Here is a 23679-nt window from a genome sequence, read left to right on the forward strand (position 1 = left end):
CTTTGCATGGGGGATGACTTTGGTAGTTTCATTCATATATTTGAAAGAGTATGTAAACAGTATAATGCTGACAAAGAGCTCTGAGTATGACTCCTGGTCCCCTTACTCCATGGTAAAGCTGTAACTGTTGTTTCTAAATTGTCTGAAATTGATTGTTTAAATTATGATAGAATGAAACAATGTTTATTGAACTGTTATAAGTTAACACCTGAAGCTTACTGATAAAAGTTTTGTGAGCACAGATGCAAGGCAGATGAGAGTGTATGTAATTACATTGCTGAGTTAAACACTTACATTCATAGGTGGGTGAGTGGATGTCATGTTACCTCTTTCAAAAGGCTAGTAGACCTTTCTGTGAGGGAACAATTCCCTAATACTTTGCCAGAGGACATGAGAATCTGGTTGGAAGACTGGGAGTGTAACTCTGCAGATTGGCTGGGGAGAAAAGAGGATCTCTACTTAGCAAGCAGGGCATCACTGCACAAGAAGGGGATATACAGCGCTGTTCATGGATACAAGAAAACCCATGGTGGGCAGCCTAAATCACCCCAACAGAGTTTAGCAGTAACAGGGGGAAGCCACTAGCTCAGGTACACAACCAGGATTAGGGGGTTACATGTTTTAAATGTTACCAGAGGAGCCATGTAACATACAAATGTCCACTGAAGCAAGATAGTGAACAAAAGGTGAGGGAACCACCAAGTGGCAATAACAGGGTGCCAGTAGTAAGTTGTCTGGAGACAACAAGGATACCAAACTAGCATCAGAGTTTGTATCTTACCTTACTGGATGGAAGACAGGCCACTGCTAAGACAGATACACCCTCTGAATTAACTACTGTGAAGCCTAAAGTGGTTAAAGAGGAGCAGTATTTGCTTGGGCAGTCCACTCCAATCAGAGCCTTAAGAGGGGTCCCATTCCAAATACCAATAGCCAGGGTTCACCTTGACTGGGAGGTCAGAAAATGAAGCAAACAGGCAGCTGTGTTTGTGGATATTCCTGCAGATGTCCTGATAGGAATGATTTTGATAATGCAGTTACATGCAGTCAGGTTGGAAGCAAGCATGTAGGTCTGGTAGCCTGGGAGAGACCTAGACAAACCTCACAACTGAAGCTGGGGCTGGTGAAGTAGCTATTTCAGGGAGGGAGCTACCTTGTAGCAACAGGCCTGAAAGTGAGCTGCATCTGTTGATAGGTACCGATGTTCCCATGGACAGGGGTGACTGCAAGAACAGAGGTGAGTGGTAGTACACAGGTTGACAGTGAGGCACCACTGTCAGATGATACTAGGCTTCCTGTGGGAGGGGAGCACCCTCAGCCTACTGTCTGGCACTTCTAGCCATAGCCCATGACAATTCTTTTATAGGTCATATGAGCATAAAGCATACCAAGAGACATATTATGCAGACATTTTATTGGCCAGGGATTGCAAAGGATTTAACAGCGTACTGCAGGACCTGTGAGGAGTGCCAAAAGGTAGGCAAGGCAGGGGAGAAGGTCAAAGCTCTGTTGACACCTTTGCCTGTGATTGAAGAACCATTTCAGAGGGTAGCTACGGATATTGTAGGGCCTTTAAGTAGCCCAAGTTCCATAGGGAAGTATATCCTGGTGGTAGTAGATTATGCTATTAGATACCCTACAGCGGTGGTAATATCCTCAATCAAGGCAGAGAAGTGCTTTGTTAGAGATTTTCAGTAGGGTAGGTTTCCAGAGAGAAATACTGACTGACAGAGGTTCCAATTTCATATCAGACCTGCTAGCTTGTCTGTGGAAACGTTGTGGGGCAAAGCCCCTAAAGACCACCCCCTACCACCCCCAGACTAATGGTCTTGTGGAGAGGTTAAACTCTACACTAAAAACTATGCTATGCGCATTTGCCGACAGGTTTACAAGAGAGTGGGACAAATATTTGTCCATCTAATGTTTACATACAGAGAGGTACCCCAGGAATTCACAGGTTTTTCACCCTTTGAGTTGCAGTATGAACATTGGGTGAGGGGGGCCTTTAGATCTGATTTGTGATGACTGGAAGGGTGAGTGTGAATCCCATAAGGAGGCTGTTATGGCGTATGTCCTAAACTTCAGAAGAAGGCTTGGGTAGCTCATGGGCTTGGCCCAGGAGAACCTGGGAGGAGCCCAACATCAGAAAAAGGTCTGGTATGACAGGAATGCTTGAACTTGAGAGTATGCTGTGGAACAGCAGGTTATGGAGCTCATTCCTGTCGGACAATAAGCTGCAGGCAGCTTGGAAGGAATCCTTTGAAGTGGTAAGGAAGGTCAGTGATATTAATTACATGGTGAACTTGCTAGGCAGTAGGCAGGGGCACAAATTGTACTTTGTTAACGTAATGAAGCCTCAGCATGTCAGGGAGGTCCTGGGAAGACTGCAAAGGGTAGGATTGACCATTAAGGTCAGTCGTCAGGTGGGTATGGCAGAAGTCTCCTACATGGGACATAGAGTGGGGAGTGGTAATATTAGGCTAGAACCTGACAAAGTGGAAGCTATTCAGGCATGGCCTGCCCTTGTTACTAAAAGGCAGGTGAGGGCATTCTAGGGGACAGCAGGGTACTATAGAAAGTTTGTTCACAATTACAGTATAATAACTACTCTCCTTACAGACCTGACAAGGAAAAACAGGCCAAATAAGGTAGTGTGGACCCCAGGTTATGAGCAGTTATTCCAAAAACGTAAAGGGGCTTTGGGAGGACCCCCTGTGTTAGCCAATCCAGATTACAGCAAAGAATTTGTTGTGCAGGTGGATGCTTCAAACTATGAGGTGAGGAGAAGAGCAGCTGTAGACTCCAACCCAGGGAGTAATGTTATGCAGCTGTAGAAAAAGAATGTCTAGCCATAGTAATGGCACTGCAGAAACATCAGTCTTATCTGCATGGAAGGAAATTCACTGTGTTACAGACCACAATCCCTTAACATGGTTACATACAGTCAGCCAACAAAATGCCAAGTTATTAAGGTAGAGCCTAGGGTTGCAGACATATGTCATGACTGTAGTGGGGTCAACAATGGCAATGCAGATGGACTCTCAAGACAGGATATAGGTTAATGTGTTCCCAGACAGGCTCATTTCTCTCAAGCAACATTGTTCCAGGGTCACTTGAAAAACTAGCTTGAGTCTTCAAAGGGAATGAAAGATGTGATAATGTGACAGGGAGAATAGGGAACTGCATGTGTAACATGTTCCAGCATGGTTGGCTGGAGTTCTGTTAATAATTTTCTGTCATTTGATTATCACACTGACTTGTACAGATGCTTGTGTTAAAATGTATCAACAATGGCAATGCAGATGGACTCTCAAGACAGGATATAGGTTAATGTGTTCCCAGACAGGCTCATTTCTCTCAAGCAACATTGTTCCAGGGTCACTTGAAAAACTAGCTTGAGTCTTCAAAGGGAATGAAAGATGTGATAATGTGACAGGGAGAATAGGGAACTGCATGTGTAACATGTTCCAGCATGGTTGGCTGGAGTTCTGTTAATAATTTTCTGTCATTTGATTATCACACTGACTTGTACAGATGCTTGTGTTAAAATGTATCAACAGTGTTATTATAACTAATTAAATGCATATGTTTAAACACAGAATTCTGGAAGGGAAGAGAAGTTTTTGAAATTTCAGAGACTGCAACAGATCTTAGCAAATTTCTGTGTGTGTATTGTGCCAATCAGTTGATCAAATGTGATGTCATTGTATAACTAGCAATGACAGGAAGGAACTCTTACAGCAGTTTTTTTTTCTTTTTCTTTGGAACCTGACACAAAAGATCTACGACAGTTATCACAGTCAGTTAGTTCAGTTCAGTTGAGTGTTAGCTAGAAACTCATCACCTTGCATTGTGGAAGAAAGCATCTCAGCATGCTATCTTGCCTTGTGGTATTAAGTTAGCTAGGGGACAGTTATTCTTTAGACAGACAGGAAATACAGTGAGATTTGGTAATTATTGTTTTTCTGAATCTGTCCAACTGTGTTATTTTTATATCTTCTGAGATTGAAACTCTGGTGTTCTGGTGTACTTAGATATTTAGTAGTCTCGTGTTTTCTGTTTTACTATTTATTATTAAATAGTTTTATACCTTTCATTGTGGCTAGTCTTTTAGAAAATACATTTAACATCTTGAGAGTACTTGGGCTAATTTTAGTGACGCCTTGGCCACTCCAATAAGCCTTGCTGCTTTGGTTACTCTCTACCATTTATATTAGTATTGCTTTTACTCAGTATAACTGGATACCCTGTAAAAGCCTAAGAGTGGTTAACTAGTGGTAGCATGGTTACCTTATAGTCTGGGCAGTAGGGGTACAGCTAGTAAATCTGTACCAGCCTTTCCCAGGAGTGTGTGTGTGTGTGTGTGTGTGTGTGTGTGTGTGTGTGTGTGTGTGTGTGTGTGTGTGTGTGTGTGTGTGTGTGTGTGTGAGAAAATCAAATACCCAGGTGTGGGTGTGTCAGCTACTTGGAATTGGGACCCAGTGCTCCAAAGTGAATCTTGTTTGGGATCTGGAGAGACAGAGAGTCCAGTCCCAGGTCTGCAGCATGTTTCCTATGTTCTCTTGGGAATAACTGACCTTGATGCAGAGAGCTGCGTGTGAAAATACTGTGTAAATGCATTCCTGTTCTTAGTGGCCATCTCTCACTGGTGTCAGTGTTTTGGATTGAGGCTCCTTGATTACTGCCCCGGGGTAGAGAGAGACCATCACATATGCCTTTAGGTGTTCCACTTATTTGATAAACCTCTGAGTGCATTTGATTTATTTTTACTGGAAATTACTGGGAGCCATCTCCTTTACCTAACCTGAATTTTTAACTGATTTTTGCTGGAGAGCTGTACAATGCTTTTCATTTTCTAGCATATTTTCTGTTAGTTTGTCCAAATTTCTTCTTTGCTGGCATCCAGGCAGTATAATTACTAGTCAGCAACTGAATTTTATCCAGTAAGATAGGTTTCACTTTTTTTTTCAAATGCAGTTTTCAGACTGGAGAGCTCCAATAAATGGGTTCTGGTGTTTAGGTTGCACAGTGTGCAAGATAAATAACTTCAATGGATTCACAGAGAATCTCTCTCTGAACACTACTGTCTTATTGGCTGCTGCAATACACACTCTTGAACAGTTATTGATGCATCAGCAGTATTTACACTTGGCACATCAAAGTTCCAAAAATAGTACCTGGAGTTAAATTACAAGTTTTAGAGCTTTCTACTATGTTCTTGATGTTCGCAGATTTATGGTTTCGGCATTTAGGTCACAAGACATTTCCCTGCAAGCTACAATGCCAAAATCATAAGCCCGCAGCACCGCTTTGACGTAGAGTGGTACATTTGAAAAGCAAACTCACTGTGACACTAAACATTATCCAGCCACATGGCACACTACTACTACCCCTAAATGGCTGCCCAGCTGTATTGTAACAAAAGAGATAGCCTTTTTAGAAGTGTTATTTTAAGAAAAGAGACAGCCTCGCTAAAAGTGTTATTATTGCATAACACTTCTAGCGAGGTTGTGTCTTTGTTTACAATACATTTGAGTAGCCATTTAGAGATGGTAGTGATGTGCCATGTGGCTGGACAATGTTTAATGCCATAGCAAGTATGCTTTTCAACTGTACCACTCTACTCTATGGCAAAATGGTGCTGCGGGCTTATGGTTTCGGCATTGTAGCTCACGTGGAAATGTCTCGTGACCTAAATGCCGAAACCTTAAAACTGTGGACATCAAGAACATAGCAGAAATCTCTAAAACTTGTAATTTAACTCCAGGTACTATTCTTGGGACTTTGATCTGGCAAGTGTAAATACTGCCGATACATAAATAACTGTTCGAGAGTGTGTAGTGCAGCATCCAGTAAGACAATAGTGCTCAGAGAGAGATTCCCCTGTGATTCTAGTGGAATTATTTATCATGCTTGCTGTGAGACATGTCCCAGTTTTTATATTGGAAAAACAATAAGAAAACCCAGTAAAAGAATCAAACATGTTTAAGCTACAAAGAAAAAGGACACCAACAATGCTTTAGCTAAACACGCTATGTCCTGCAATGATTTCAGGAAATGTAACTTTGCTGAGCTAGATAAGGTGGATTTGGAACATCTCTCTGATAATCACAATGTCTTAGAACAACTATCTAAAACTACTTCAGGCTAATTTAAAAGTTGAATCAAAAATCATGTGGTGTGCATAAACAAATCAGAGTGAAAAACATTTTATGAATGAACAGAATGTTTGTATAACCATGTGAACAAAAGGACCAAGAGAAGCACACCAACACTGTTTGATGCAGGAAATTTTTAAGGACAGTAAACATTGCAAGCAAGTAAATATTTTAAATTCAACAAAATAATAAAAGTCTTAAAAGATATAAAAGTTTATCATGCAACTTAAGGGCTGAATGAAAACCTTTGTGCCAAAAGAAAATACTCCAAATTATTATGTTCATTCAACCCCGGTTTCTTGTCTACAACTAGCTGTATCTGCCACTCAGTCGTGGCATTCTAATGAGACATTGTGATTATCAGAGAGATGTTCTAAATCCACCTTATCTAGCACAACAAAGTTACATTTCCTGAAATCATTGCAGGACATAGCGAGTTTAGCTAAAGCATTGTTGGTGTCCTTTTTCTTTATAGCTTAAACATGTTTGATTCTTTTACTAGGTTTTCTCGTTGTTTTTCCAATATAAAAACTGGGACATGTCTCACAGCATGCAATATAAATAATTTCACTAGAATCACAGGGGAATCTCTCTCTGAGCACTATTATCTTACTGGATGCTGCAATATACACTCTTGAACAGTTACTGATGTATCGGCAGTATTTACACTTGCCAGATCAAAGTCGCAAAAATAGTACCTGGAGTTAAATTATAAGTTTTAGAGATTTCTGCTATGTTCTTGATGTCCACAGATTTATGGTTTCGGCATTTAGGCCGTGAGACATTTCCACATGAGCTACAATGCCAAAACCATAAGCCCGCAGCACCGCTTTGTCATAGAGTGGTACAGTTGAAAAGCAAACTTGCTATGGCATTAAACATTGTCCAGACACAAGACACATCAGTACCATCCCTAAACGGCTACCCGGCTGCATTGTAACAAAAGAGACAGCCTTGCTAGAAGTGTTATGTAATGATAAGACTTCTAACGAGGCTGTCTCTTTTGTTATAAAAACATTTCTAACAAGGCTGTCTATTTTGTTACAATACAGCCGGGTAGCCATTTAGATATGCTAGCGATGTGCCATGTGGTTGGACAATGTTTAATGCCGCAGCAAGCTTTTCAACCATGCCACTCTACAGTGAAGCAGTGCCGTGGGCTTAAGGTTTCTGTGTTGTAACTAATGAGGAAATATCTCGCTAACTAAATGCCATAACCCACTGACTATGTCCCAGGCAACTAGTGTTCGATTAATGGCACAGAAAGCTAGAAAAAACAGCCAACAAAGGTGGGAGTGAGCTGATCTGCTATACTGATGGCACCACTGAGAATGTGAGGTGTGTGACATGTGACGCTATGGATTAGGGTGATGACTGTTGCTGCACAGGCTCCTAAGTACTTTATTTTATCATATCCCCATAATATGGGTATTGCTGAAACAAACTGTGTGTGGGTACACAGTTTACAGCTATTGACCTTCATTTCATCTTCATTCATTTTAAATCCCGAAAAGACTTGAAACAGACTCAGAATGTTCCACAACACTGAAATGTCCTTTTCTGGTTTTATCAGGTACAAAATATCATCATCTGCAAATAAAGCCAATTTTTCTTGATTGCCATACCAATTATATCCTTGAATTTCTGAGCCCCTTCTTTTTTGCTAATGGTTCTAAATATAATGCAAATAACAAAGGGGAAAGAAAACACCCCTTCCTGCTCCCTCTGTTCAAACACAACTTATCATAGAGGAACTCCCACTTTAATTTTCATCTCTGATCCCTCATATATCCTCTTAATTAATCTTATTATTGTGTCAGGGAATGCAAATGCTTCCATTGCCCTACTCACGCAGCAAAAAGCTTTAAGCTGTACAGCCTTCCTACTCTCCTTCTGTCTGGAATGCAACAACTGTCATTAGTAAAAACAGAAACATACAAAATCCAGTTCAATGAAACAAATTCAAAGAAAATAATGCTTATGAAATATACAAATGTAAGTACATAATTCATACAGGTGACAAAGTGCAGTGACTACCTTGTTGTCATCCATCACAGTGTTAAGTGATTCTATCCACATAGGATCGATGTCCCCATCTAACACAATCCACTTTGGCCCATCATGCCCAATGTTTGCTTGCTCTCTTAGTAGAGATGACAGAAGACCTAAAAAAAAAAAACAGTAAGCCAATTATAACTAAAATACTACTAAATTATTTTAAATATAACTTACTGAAATAAGACCATTCTGAAATGGTCAATATAAAGTACAACTTGACCACTCTGTTTGCAGATGTGTCAGTGATTTCTGCACAGGATAGCTGAAAAGATGTAATGAGTCAATGAAAACCACAAATAGCAGTTATTGAGTGGAAAGAAGACACAGCAAACCTCTATTTTAAAGAAACAGGTTGACACATAAAAATCTACAAGACCTTGAAAGTGAAAGCATTTCAAAAGCAAAATTACTACAATATACACAGGTTATTTTTATACGTATGATCTAAAACAAGTGGCTAGCATTTTTTTTTAGTTTTGATTTCTAAACTCTAAGAAAATTAGTTCTTTCAACAATTATGCACGTTTTCCACAGTCATATATTGTAGCAGTTTCACTATTCACTTCCAATCCTTTCTCCTATAATCCAGTCAGTTAGGAATTTAAAGAACATGTTTTAGCAGAGAAGGCTCATGTCAAATTACTTGCTATCTCTTTTCTTCATGCTGCACTGCCACAAAATGAAAGTGATTAGAAATAGGATGGACTAAGTGAAGACAACTGATGGTACTGCAACCTAACCTCCTTACTCACCTTGCAGAACTACAAGTTAGAATTCAACATACAAATCAGCCCCGTTGTACATTAAAATACTAAACACAGAAAACAGACAAAATTAGGGCTATTAAATATGTACATATACAAGCAGATTTTTGTTTTATGTTGGGGAGCAAAATTCTTAATTTGCCACTGGAAGTAAATTGCCCAAAAAGTAATCTGGAATCAGCATAAGCTTTCATATATTTCATGGTTTAAAGCCATGGAAGGCACCTCAGCAGTGCAAAGCTATTATGCCTTCCACACATTTAGTCCAGCTACCACACAGAAAGGGACAGGAGGTGGAGGTATATCAATCTATGTAAAAAGTAAACACACCTCAAGAATGCTCAGTGAATATGGTACGCTTGAGCTACTCCATGCACAACTAACATTAGGTAAAGACCCATTACCATATCCTTGCTTGCTATAGGTACCCGACTATAACCCAGGATAACCATACCATGTATTTGAATGTATTGGAGTCGCTCACCATTCAGGCTAACACCATATTCATGGGTGATTTCAACTAACCCACCATAAACGGGAGTACATACACAACCATTAACATGCACGCTCAAAGATTCCTGGATTTTGTCAATGTAAACCATTGCAACAGCTAGTCTGCACACCTACTAGTGGTGTAAATATTCTGGATCTGGTACTCACAAGTATTACGAAATATTGCACTCAACCCAGCTGTAATGTCCTCAGCCATCAGAACTTTTCCAAGGCTAGCTACCTTCTATTAAGTGGTGGCATAGTTAAATTCCAAGTCCCCTCCCCAAACTCAGAGAACACTGTGGCCTACACAGACATGCTTATGGAATCCCTGTACAAGTATTTAAATAACTACATAGAGACACAGTACCAAGCCAAAATAAACTTAGGACAAATTCTAAAAACAAGTCCCCTTGGTGGACCCTCGGTATAAATAGGTTGTACAACAAAAGAAAGAAAATCCTGTCCAAAAATAGGAAGGGCTGTGCCCAAAAAGCAAAGGATAAGGATATAAGGCAGTTTTCAGTTATGTATGCAATATGCAATCTTAAGGGGAATACCCAACAGTTTTCTGAACTAATAGTAAATGGACTCCCTATACCAAACTGGGGGATATAGCAAATTTGCTGGCAGATAAATTTAGCTCCAAATTCACCCCTCATTTTTATTTATTTATTTAATTTTATTTTACATTTGTTAACTGGGATGGTCCGACTGAATGTATGTCCATTTTCAGCGGAGGCCCAGGGAGAAAAGCTCCAAGGTACATGTAAACATTACCATTTAAATTATAATTATTAGTGAATGGCAATTACACATAGGTTACAGACAGATCAATACAAACAATCACATGACACTTGTGACTTACAAAGCATTGCGAGTATGTATATACAGGTAGTAACAACATATTACCTTTAGGAATAAAATACATTGAGTAACATTAGATACGGTTTACCCTTCATGATAGAGAGGGGTGGCCAAAGAAAAGGACATTTGTAGAGGAGAGGCACTCATCATCTGTACCCTCCAGTAAATACCCTCTATCACTTCTCTCCAACTATCATGAAAGAACAGATCCTTACTGCACTCTCCAAAGCTGAGAACACTGTATCGATGGGTCCTTAATAATATCCCAGGATACCTCCTTAATAGCTTGAAACTTGACCTATCAAGACCACTAGAATTTCTATTCAACCACATCCTCCAGACAGGATTTGTCACTAGTAGAATGGTATGCATACCTCTCAAATGTCCAAATTTTTGCAGAATATCCTGATTTTTGCCTCATATTTTTGGACTCTTGCTTAAAATTTGTGGTGTTCTGGCAAATCAACAAGGAATGAAATAACTACATAATGTCATACATTTGAGTTTCAGACTCCATTTTCTTCAGAAAATGCATGCTAAGACAAATGTTGTTATTCAAGTGACTTTCTAAGTCTATAAGAGCAATATTTAAAATCTCTCCCTATTTTTGGGCCTTTGCCCACCCCCCTCCCCCCCCCATTATTTTAGGCTTTGTCCAGATTTCTTATGCTAAGAGGTTGAGAGGTATGGTATGTAATGCCCTACTTAGGGGGTAGGGCAGGTTAGCGAATTAACTTGATCAGGCTTGGCACTGTAACTTGGTTACAGAAGACACCAGCCTGAATCCTCTACACCCACTACCACACTGCTGAATAAATTGTGAGCTTCAGTGGAGACAAGAGCCTGAATCCTCTACACCAACTACAAGACTGTTGATGGAATTGAGTTTGAGTTTCAGTACATTTTCAAGGAATTGAGTTTCAGTGCATTTTCAAGTTAGGAATTTCAGTTCAGTTTCATGGAATTAATAGTTTCAAGGGGAGAGAAGTTTACTGTTGCTTGTGCTAAGTCTGTTTGCAATGTGCAACTAACTGTTTTGTTTATCAGATGGTAGTCACTGTTTGGGCTTTGGATTTGAAAGCAGTGTTAGTAACATAATTGCCTTTGGTGCAAAAGGCTGTGGATACTACTCCCCCATCATGTAGATGGAGTGTTGGTATTGCTGATTATTTTGTGCATTGTAAGGGGGGATAGGGGTTTTACACTCCTGAGTGTGTTCTCCTTGTACGAGATGCCTAGTAAGTATGAACTTGTCAGTTTGTCAGTCTATCCTTACTGCAATATTACCAGCTTACCAATTTTATTAATGTTATCCACTGCAAATATGTAAAAAACAAACACCAAATATTAAAACACCTCAATGATGTCCAAAAACCACAAAGGCCAGTCCAAAGTGAAATGAATAAAAACCTTCGTTCCTTTATTCATATGGAACTTCATCAGATGCATATCAGTTAAAAAAAACACTATCCTTTTAAAACCTTTGGCGACCAATCAAAATGCTGAAAAAATGTTACCAATTGTTTATTATACTTAAAATTAAAACCATTATTAATTATATCTAAATGCTAGAACTTACTGTATTCATATTATCAGTATTACTGCGCACGTTCACCTTGTTAAATAAAAAATAATTACTAATAATTTAAACCGTTAACTAAGTTAAAGCTTCTCAGCTGTAAAGTGGAGAACACTGGTCAGTGAAATTCTATCATTTATACTTGATCGTTACGCTGAGTTTAACAAAACTTGCCAAAACACTTCCCTAGACTCTAAAAAGCAGACCAGCTTCCTCCCCTTGAACGCTGATGGACCTTTTCCAATATACATAAAAATAAATTTAGTGAAACTAATGCATTCCTTTGAATGTTTAGCCAATGCATTAGTAGTGCCTTTTGCTTTAAAGGCATAATTGTGTTGATACATCCTCACCTTAAAGCTTTTTTTCTGTTTTTCTGACATAAAACACTGGACGGGACAGACATGTAGCGACATAAACTACCCCACTGGTATGACAATCAAAAGATCCACAAACCTTTAGTACCCTAGGATAGTTCCCCACCACTATGATGGGTGTACCATTAATGTACCTGCATTGACTGCAGGACCCACACATTGGCAAAACAGAAAAAAGTTTGAAGGTGAGGATGTATCAACACAATTATGCCATTAAAACATAAGTGCATTTTTCCATGGATGAAAGCACTAAACCAGTGATAATAAAGAAGTATAATAAAGTAGTGTAAGTGACATTCCACTCCTGGTTTTCTTGTTTTCTTTTTAGTTGCTTCGTGTGGGTCAAACATTCAAGATACCTTACTAGAGAATTGTGCTGACTGGGACCTGTCTGAAGGAAGGCCAGTCTAATGCTTGGAATAAGCATCCACATCGGTCCTTTTGAATCTTTTTAGAGTTTTTTTTTTCAAGGTTTTAGCTTCTAGTATTTAGGCTCTGCATTTGAGCAGATTTCTGCTTGTTTGCATGTTGCACAGCACCACGCACTACCTTGCCATTCTTCGCCAAAGCCGAACAGTTAAATTCTACAAATTTTCCCTTAAAATTCAGGCAGAAATATCAATCCACTGAGCTCCTCCATTATCGTTTCTGAATAGCCACTGCTAGTGACAACGGTTTCAACTTAGCATCATGGACAGTTGGACTATCTTTGTTTCTCCAGCCAACTTTGTTGACTTGGGTCTCTTGAGGTAGTGTAGCAATTGCCTCATGTACACAGAGAGCCCACTACTAATACAATCTAGTATAGAGTGCAAGAGATGTATTTACACCAAGAATCTAGAATCAATACTCTCTCTCTCACTCAAAACAATAACGCGGAAAAGATTGTCAACTCACCCACCACTACATATTCACATAGTACCACTACTCATACACATACCACTACTCAAACACATAGTACGCATTAAACATGTAAATCCACATAAGCGAAAGTTCTCTTGAAAAACTTACCGACACACCTGAGACCTCCAAAACACAAGACTGCTACAGCTAACAGTCCCCACAGCAACCATGACATATTGCAACAGCAGTGTCTCACCCACCAAGCCTGTAAGGCGTAACACCCAAAAAATGTTTTCTTATCATTGGAGACTCAATAGTGAGACACATGGAGAAAGTCACGGTCAGCTGCCTGTTCAGTGCCAGGATTCATCAGATCGGACACGCACTTAGGTCTCTCAGCAATAAGTACCATTATGACTTTGTCATAGTTCATGTTGGTGTGAATGATCTGAAACATACTTCACTGGACTATATGAATAGAGAAATGGTTAGCTCTCTCAGTATGTGTCCCAGGGAGGTATGCCCCTAGCCTCGATACTACCCTCACCTAGAATGATGCCACAGTATAAATAAAAAATGACTGATTTCAATAACTGGCTCAGTTTTTCATGTCATACAAAGGGGATCCAGTTCCTGTCAGCTTGGGAAGCCATGGTCGGCAAACTTCACTTCTTTGCCAGAGACGGTTTGCATCTCATACCCCTATGCTTTTGGCTGCTGGCAAAGGCTCTTGCCTCCCCCATAGTGACTTTTTTAGACAAGGTTTTGAAAACAACATTACTTATGTGAAATTAAACAATCAGAACAAAATAAAGGTCATGCTGCTACATGCTAGGAGCTTAAACCAAAAACTGCATTCCCTGGAAACACTTATATCACTAGAAGATGTAGATGTCTGTGCAATCATAGAAACCTGGTTTAAGGCCTCAGACAGTATTCCAGGCCTGCAGTGCTACAATGCCTTCTACACCTTTAGAACATAAAATGAATGTGTGAAATCCAAAGGAGGCAGTGTTTCAATCTATATTAGAGATAAATTCACCCCCTCCGTCTAGTTAGACTGGAAAACTCCATGGAGTTACTCTAGGCCCAGGTTATGGCAGGTAAGACCCCCATTCAAGTCTTAGCTAGTTATTGATCCCCCTCCACAGGTCACAATGCCCATGAAGCCTACTTTACCAAACTGTAGACAGTCCAAATTTTGCTGAACACACTGGTTATGAGGGATTTCAATTATCACACCATCAACTGGGAAACCTACGCTAGCCCAAACTCAGTAGCATAAAAGCTTCTTGACTTTGTGAATTCAAATGCCCCGGAACAAATTGTCTATAACCCAGCAAGGGGTGCGAACATTCTGTATCTGGTTCTCACCAACATGTCAAACAGGTGCACTGCTGAAAATGTTGGACATTCATTAGTTAAAACTGACCACAGATCAGACACCTTCAAACTGACATTAACATAAGAATTCACAAAGGGTGAAATCGGGCTAAAAACCTTCATCAAGGCAAACTATGCTCTCCTAGGTGAAGGTATAAATGCATTCCAAGCCCCACACCAACCTGAAAGTGGTAACTACGCAGAAACTTACACTCATGCGCTGTACAATCACTTGCCTAAGTGTAAAAACTTTACTGTACCAGATAGAATCAAAGCCAGAGCCCCAAGTAAAAACAAGTTGCCATGGTAGACATCTAGCATAAACAAACTCTACAATAAATGCAAAAAGTTGCTGTCCAAGAAAACAAAGGCAAGGCCCCAACAATGGAAAAGTACCCTCCTCAGCCTCAACAGGCAAATAAGAAAACTTGTCAAATCCTCCAAGAGTTCCTTTGAGAGAAACCTAGCAAGTACTGCCAAGTATAACCATAAGGCCTTTTACAGCTACGTACGTAACCTAAAATGTAGGATCCAAGCATGTGCAGAACTGGTGGCCAATGGTATCACACACACTGACCTCATAGAGATAGCAAACCTGCTAGCGGATAGGTATGGTGAAAATTTCACTCCCTTATCCCCTCCTAACTCACAAGAAACCCTCCCCCAACCCCCCTGCATCCCACCGAAGTCCTATCCAAGGCAAAAAAACACAGTCTCTATGGAACCAGATGACATTCCAGGCTGTCTTCTAAACCGATTAAAACGTGAACTAGCATTACCATTGAATACCATTTTCAATCATAGCCTAACGACAGGCTTTGTTCCTCTGGAATGGAGAACAGATACAGTTATTCCCCTCCATAAAGGTGGTCTAGTAACAGACCCAGAGGATTACAGACCCATAAACCTGACCAGCCTCATCTGTAAGGCAATGGAATGTATCATTATGGACCTCTTAAATAAAGACATAGGTGAAATCCAAACCCTGGATACTACCCAGTTTGGCTTTGTGAAGGGCAGATCCTGCCTGTTAAATCTCGTGGATTTCTTTGAAAGTGTAACCAAGGCCACTGATGAGGGCAGTTCTGTGCACTCAGCATACCTCAACTTGGCAAAGGCTTTTGACATAATCACACATTCAAGCATAATTGACAAACTCAGCAAATGGGTTGCCAACTGGTTCACAAATCGGACACACACTATCAAAGTGGGTGACTCCACATCAACCAGCAGACCTGTTACCAGCGGGGTACCACACAGTCAGTGCTAGGCCCCCTACTGTTTGGAATATGCTTCTCAGAAGTTCAGGTCAAAACTAAGGGGTTGTGGTTGACCAAGTTTGCAGATGACTGCAAGCTAGGTGCAATCATTGAATCCCCAAATGATGCCAGTATATTCCAGGAGCATCTCACACAGACCAACAACTGGTGTATTAGCCATGGTCTTGAACTGAATGCAAAGAAAATGCATCATCATTCCCTTCGGCACAATGTGCCTTGACACTATCAAATCAACAATACCCTAAGTACCCATGAAGTGGTAAGGGACCTGGGCTCACAGGTTAACTGTGACCTTAACTACCGTAGTAAGAAAAGATTTCCAGGTAGCACACTTGATTAGTAAAGGCATCACCTCAACAGCAAAAGAAGTTATAACCCCCCTATACTTGGCACTTATACAGCCCATAATTGAGTATAATGCGCCATTTGGCATGTACTGTATAGACTTCTTAGGGGAGACCTATGTCTGGCCTACAGAGCAATCCAAGACCCAAACCTAAGAAGCTTGCTGCATATCCGTAAATCAAATGGGTTTAGGGCTACCTGTACCAGGGACTTAAATTTGGCCTGCACCTTAAATAGGACATGCTGGAGGGACAGATTTATCTCCCAGCGACTGCCATATCTTTGGAAGAGGCTACCAATTCATGTGAAACAGAGCACCTCATGACCTGTTCAAGAGGAACCTGGATGAGTGGACGGGACACCATAAATTCTTACCTGGGATAGTGCCCACAACCCTCCTGGATATGGGCAGTCATCACTAAATGAAATCTTGGGTATTGACTAGCACTTCTATGGTACTATTTTAGGTTGAAATGGCTAGGATTAAAATGACCTCCATGTCGCTAGCCTAGTAATCTCATGATCCCATGGTGTAAGTTTGCAGATGACTGTAAACTGGGAGTTGTCATTTGATCTTCAGCTAACTTCCAGTTGCGCCAATATGCATTATACCATTAACCATCATTGCAAGGACAATGGTCTCAAAGGGAAAAAATGTAGAATATAGCAAGTTTTGGTTAAACATTTTCCCATACCATACAGGTGACACACCCCTCCAGTGAGACATGGTTGTACAATATCTAGGCACTCCTATTGATAAATCCTTATATTATGACCATTATGTCACTGCAGTAATTAGGAAAGACTTATCTGTCTCATTTAATTTCCAAAGGCATCCCCTCTGGATTGAAAGAAGTCCTAATTCCCCTTAATTCATATCTCATCAGACCTATTATTGAATATAATGCTCCCTTGGCATGTATTTATCTAAAAAATAACTTGAGAAACCTTCCTAATTAAAAGATCAGTTGCCCCCAAAAATGTAGTTATTAGGATAAACTGACAACCCTCTATATTTACATTCTTATAGACTCCTCCACAGGGATCTGTGTCAAGCCTTTCATGAGAGAGCTAACACTGTTTCACCTTCTATTCCTTCACAAAATGAATGGTTCCACAAACACCAAGTTAAAGGAAAATGAAGTTATGTACTCACCATAACATTCCATCTGTGCTGTCAATTTTCATTCTTCCTCAACAATTGAGTTTAGATCCGAACCATTGGCTCTGACTCGGCCATTGCTAAAGCTCGCGGCAACCAAATCTCTCGAGCTTCTCCCTTACCCACAATGCACCGCCCCCAAATAACTTAGATCTTGTTTGCTGCTTAACAGAGAGTAAAAGATGAAAGAGTTTAATGGAGAAGCCAAATCTAGGAGTCATATGTAAAAAAAAAAAAAACAAGTATACAGGGATCCTGTAAACACTCTTTCCTCCAGAAGTCTTAGGATAGGGATTGTACTTGTAGCAGTTTTGACTTGCAGCAGTTTCTGTGCTTAGTTAAGGAAGAGTACCAAATGCCCTTAAGCTGAATTTCTTTATAAACTGTAAATGTACCCTTGTGCACCTTACTACTTTTCACCCAATACTTAACTGACCCTATAACCAGCATCTTACATAGATTTGTTGCAGCCTCACTGATAGTTTTTTTTCTGAGCACTTACCTGCTGGTTCTTGTTCTCTGGGGTGTCATCCCTCTTCATTTGCCCTCCGGGCTCATTTTGCTCCCCTACCCTGCCCCCTAATACCTCCCACCCCCACTTCCTCTACATTTAATACTGTCCACACCACACCCCTTCCTCTGCCAGCTCCACCCCATCACCCCCTTCCTCTGTTAGCTCCACCCTCCTCATCCATACACTACATCTCTCAGCATATTCCTATCACACTAGCACCCCATCTGCATACTACTCTCCTTCCCTCATTTTTACAAACTTTATTACTCTTCTCAAATCATTCACTTAAGTAGTTTGTCTGATTAACTCTCTAATAATCCCTAATTGAAAATGATTCCCCTTACTCTCCTATCACTAATGCTTTTCTGCTTCTCTTCACTGTCATCATATCTGGTCCCTATCCAACCTGTTCTAAGCTCCCCTACAGACACTACCTCTTACACCAATAACACAAATCACTACTCCCTACCCATCACTGCTGATCTCTTTCACACAGACAGTATACTGTTCTTTAAACTCAAACTGTTCAGATGCAGCTGTATCTGTTTAACATTACACTTAATGACAATTTAACCAAAATGAAATCCTGTCTTTACTACACAATCTTGAAATTTCTCCTGCTCTGTGGTGACATCCACCCTAACCCTGGTCCACGCATCACACAAACCACATCTTCAACCCATATTCCAGGTACACAAAATATGCTTAAATTTATCTCAGTAAATCCATATAGCATGTGGAACAAAATTTCTGAGTTGCATGCTTGGATGGCTGCACAATCTCCTGATATACTAGTAATCACTGAAACCTGGCTTAAACTACACATAAAGAATACCGAAGTACTTCCTCCAGGCTTTAATATGTTCAGAGCTGACCAACTTAAAAGAAAAGGAGACGGTGTTGCAGTTATATATCCTGCTTCTATTTCCCTAACCCCTTACAACCAATCTGTACCCTCCTTTGACAAAGCCAAACTATTGATCACCTACCTTAAATTAAACAATAATAAAAGTCTCTGCATTACAGCTTTATACATACCCCCTGGCAATAACTTATCAACTCTGGAAACTATCCTATCTTGTGTATCACAACATCTCTCTCTAGAAAAAGTAAGATTAGGTGATGTTAACACTGACTGGCAGAAACTTAACTTACAATTTCCCACAGATAGCATAAACCTATTTGGATTTTCTCAACTAATTAGTCACTCAACCTTTACCAGTTCCGCAAACCAAAACAGCTCAATAATTGATTGGATTTTCGTCTCCCATCCTAACAATTTCTCTTAATCCAAAATACTTCCAGCCTTTAATAGTGATCACTACCCTATCTGTACAACTAGACTTATTTCACATTCATGTAGACAACACACCTACAAGACAGTACAAAACCTATGCAACTTTGACCAGCAGGTCTTTACAAATGTACCACTAGATGATGCAGTTGAACAATTTATTTCTACATTCCTAAACACTTTAGACAGTTTAGCTCCCACCAGAAGGAAAAGTGTTATAACCAGCTATACTCTTTTGCTTTCTGTCTATACCAGACCACTCATGCAAAAGGCTTGGACAACTTACCTAAAACATAAGACTCACAGTAATTTACAGCATTTCAAAGCACTGTAATCTTGTAAAGAAACAGGTTAATTTAGACAAAAAACAGTTCTAAGCAAAGCCACAAGATCAGCACAAATCCAGTCCAAAAACTCTCTGGCACACTATCAAAAAAATCCTAAACCCAGTGTTAGTATCTCCCCTGATATAGCAACTCAGTTTAACTCTTACTTCATTGATAGCATAGCTTCCATCACTAACAAATTCCCTCCATCTCCCTCTACCCTCTCTCAACCTCCTATTACCTGTCACTCCACATTTTCCCTTCAACCGGTTTCTACTTCCTTTATCAAATCCCTCTTGTGCAAGCTCAGGCCATGTTCCCCCTCTGCAAACAATCTTCCTAAAATATTTCTAAAATTGTCTGCTGACTCAATTGCGTATCCTGTCTCAATAATCATTAATAGATCCATCAAGGAGTCTTATGTCCCCTCCCTGTGGAAAAAAAAACTTCTTCCTTCCTCTCCACAAAGGTGGCACCTCCACAGAAATCTCTAACTATAGGCCAAATGCTATTCTTTCACCACTATCAAAAATTCTAGAAAATTGTATAAATAAACAACTTCTTCAATACTTACTTGACAATAATCTTCTCTTTCCCACCCAACATGGATTCAGACCAGCACACAGCACTATCACTGCTCTACTATCCTTTACTTAACCCTCGAAAAAACTATACTTCTACTATTTTTACCAAAATACTTTTCTCCAGATGCCTCTAACTAACTTTGCTATTACTTCTCTGAACAATACTTTAATCAATGTGGTTTCACATACAAAACTGTTAGAGGTAACTACTGACAACAATCTTAAGTTTGACCTACATATCAGCAACATCATAAAAAAAATAATCAAAAATTGGGAATGATGTATAACACTAAGAAATTCAGCTCCAACTTCACAACAGTAACCCTTTCTACCACCTATCTCTTACCCTCCCTTCTATACACTTCACCTATCCTAACCAATCTTCACTCTTCCCTCAAAGCAAAACTTAGTCAATGTTATAATAAAGTAGCTAAATTTGCTGCAGGGCAAGCCCACTACTGTCATCATTGCTCTGCTCTCAAGTCCCTAAATTGGCACAAACTACCCCACCTTCTCACCTTTAATCAAATAACATTAACTCACAAATTACTGTACTACAACTGATTTTCGCAACCTACATCATCACTACATCAACACTATATTCTATTTCATGTCCAGTGTTCCTGTCACAAGTATCTGCTATCTATTTGCAAACCTCAAAGATCTAACAGAGTTAGTCTGTACTCTAACCATGTTGCCAAATCATGGAATAGCATTCCAGAAGCAATCAGACTTCCACCCCACTACCATTCCTTCAAGTCTAGGTTGAAAGAACATTTAACCAATAATTGGATCTGCCCATGCTCCTTGCTATCTAACTACTCTTTTCTATTCCCTTCTTCCCCACTCTTAACAGACTTTCTCTTGATATATCTTACTTCTCTCCCTGCTTTACCTACTTTCTAGCCTCATCTCTCTTTAATTCCTTAACACTCTAATGTCCTTTCTTTATATTCTTACACTAACTTTTCTCTATCCAGAATTTGACTGAAATTTACTATCTAGTTCTCCTGCCAGAAAATGTATATGGCTTTTACGACCTATTACTTATTCTGTTATATATTTTTCATGGGTCATCATGTAACCTGCACATTAGGAACTCTCTTCTGCCTTGTATATAATGTATGGTCAACTTTATTACTTGCCTTTATATTTTGCTTATTTTTCTTTTATTGCAATTCACATATTGTACTACTTTGCTATTGTTTTAATATTTGTAATCATTGTTCATTTTTTTTTAATTCTGTTTAATGCGTACTGTAGAGCTTTTCTCCCCAGGCCTCCACTGAAAATGGGCTCATACCCAGTCAGACTTTCCCGGTAAACAAATGTCAAATAAATAAATAAATAAATAGGTGTTGGTGGGAGGGGAGTTGAGGAACAATGAAAATGGACAACATAGATGGAACGTTATGGTGAGAACATAACTTCTTTATCTGATGTTGACAATTTTCATTCTATCCTCAACAATTGTGACAGAGTTCCTAGCTACCTGTTTCCAGGGTAGACTCAAGGAAGAATATTCCTGAGCACCACAGAACCAAATGATGCCCTACCCCTGCGGGCCAGATCCAACTTGTAATGAGTGACAAAGGTATGGGGAGTAGCCCAAGTTGCTACTGCTGCACATATATTATCCATGGACATTCTTGATTGAAAAGCTGTGGAAGTAGCAATGGATCTAGTAGAGTGTGCTTTCAAGGAATGTGGAATGCCAAGTTTAGTATAAATGAAGAAAATGGAATTTGTCAACCACTTTGAGAATGTAATCTTAGAAACTGGCTGCTTAGTTCTCATGCCTCCATGGAGACAATTTGATAAAGAGAAACTGGCAACAGTATGGTGGAAAGTGATTGGCTGAGGGAAAAAGATAGAAATTGGCAGGGAGATCATGTTCTCTGAAAGCATTCAGGGGCTTTCCCAACATAGTTACTGTTCTCTGAAAGCATTCAAGGGGTTTTCCAGCTGGGAGAGCTATAAAGATAAGACAAAACCAATCAGCACTTAGTAGAAACACAACGCCTCTTAGCATGGATAGCCTTTCTTTTAGGTTAACTCAAGTCTGTCAGTGTGGCTGTCAGTTTGGGACTTTTGTTCCTATTAGAAGGGTAAAATGTCAATATTTGAAGGTCTACATAGTTTTGTGTGTTAGTATTAAGTTAATAGGTTTGAGGGGGTATTGGGGGGTGTGCTTGTTTATTTGTTTGCAGGCTTTGAATAAAACAAAATGTTTTAATAAGATGTGACACAGGCTCAAATAAATATTACAAGAAACAACTCTATAAAAGTTTAACCTGCGAAACAGTGTATGCATGTAAAACAAATGCTGGAACTAGACATTTAACAAAAAAGGTGTCATACAAAAAGGTGGGAATAATAACCTTTTAATACAATACTTTTTGTAATGTCTTTAAATATATATGGCCTCACAAACAAATACAAAAATAGCAATTAAGGAGCCTAAATCCTCACCACTGACACTGGAGAGGGACGTGCACCTGGAATACAAATGGATACTCTCAGTATTTCCAGATGCAGACCTCTCTGCATCAAGCACAATTTCCCTTAACAGCACACAGGGAACATACAGACAGTCCAGGATCTGGATTACTCTATATCTGTCTCCTTCCATGTGCCCAATAAGACTCCCCACTGGTACAGTTGTAGGGTTAGATCCTCAGCCAAGTGTCCAAGCCAAATCCTCTAGCATCCAATCTGCAAACCCAGTGCTTCGAGTCCCTGCCTCAAGTAGCTGACACACACACACACACACACACACACACACACACACACACACACACACACACACACACACACACACACACACACCTGGGAAAGGCAGGCACAGACTGACATGCCATGCCCCCTTCTGCCCAGAGGATAAGGTAATTATCACCGCCACCAGACACTCTACAATCAGCTACTCTAAGCCCCTTAACAAAGGGTGTCCAATTAAACTGTGTAATATTAATACTAATACAAATGGTAGTGGTTGACCAAGATGGCTAGGCCTTCTGGAGTGGCCCACACAGTGTCACCAAATAAATATAAGGACTCTCAAAGGTTAAGTACTTTCTAAAGGACCAGACACAATAAAAGTTTTAAATATATTTAATAATAAATAATAAAGGAGCATGAAATACTAAATATATATTTACAGTAAACCACAGAGTTCAAGTCATAGGAGATATTGAAAACAACACTGATGGACATGTTCAGAAAAATAAAGAAAAACAATATCTAATTAAGCTTCACTATAGTCCTGACTGAATCTAGTAAAATTACTGTCCCCTAATAACTTACTTGATGGAGCAAGGCACAGTGAAATATGTGAGCAGTCTTTCTAGTCAGGTTCCCCCAAACAGAATACTCTCTCCTCCGAGATTATTCCCTGTAAAAGATAATATCCAAGATGGCTTGCCGAATGACCTCATCTGGTCACTTGACTCTAGATTCTCACAGTAACCCCCTTTGAAGCTGAGACAGGAATTTAACATAGATGGCTACAATACACATCTTAAATGTTTATGGCAGTCCCTGGGGCTTCCCCTCATTTTACTGAGCTGATGAACACAGGCTTCTTCCAGACCTAACATCTCCAGTCCTTTTCAGTACTGAGGGGTACCATTTTAATGGTTTAATAGCTCATTTAT

The 23679-nt window shown here is 39.8% G+C and overlaps 1 protein-coding gene across 1 annotated transcript in view; it reads right to left on the reverse strand.

The window, feature by feature from the left end:
• The window catches only part of DNAH11 (dynein axonemal heavy chain 11), a 4606558-nt gene that overhangs the window by 2899525 nt on the left and 1683354 nt on the right, over positions 1–23679 (reverse strand). Inside the window, exon 41 of the mRNA XM_044065542.1 lies at positions 8196–8323. Coding sequence (XP_043921477.1) covers positions 8196–8323 — 128 coding nt within the window. The remainder of the gene's footprint in view (positions 1–8195; positions 8324–23679) is intronic.

This window comes from Protopterus annectens, chromosome 3.part0, assembly GCF_019279795.1.
Source record: "Protopterus annectens isolate FY-2018-M chromosome 3.part0, PAN1.0, whole genome shotgun sequence".
Lineage (NCBI taxonomy): Eukaryota > Metazoa > Chordata > Ceratodontiformes > Protopteridae > Protopterus > Protopterus annectens.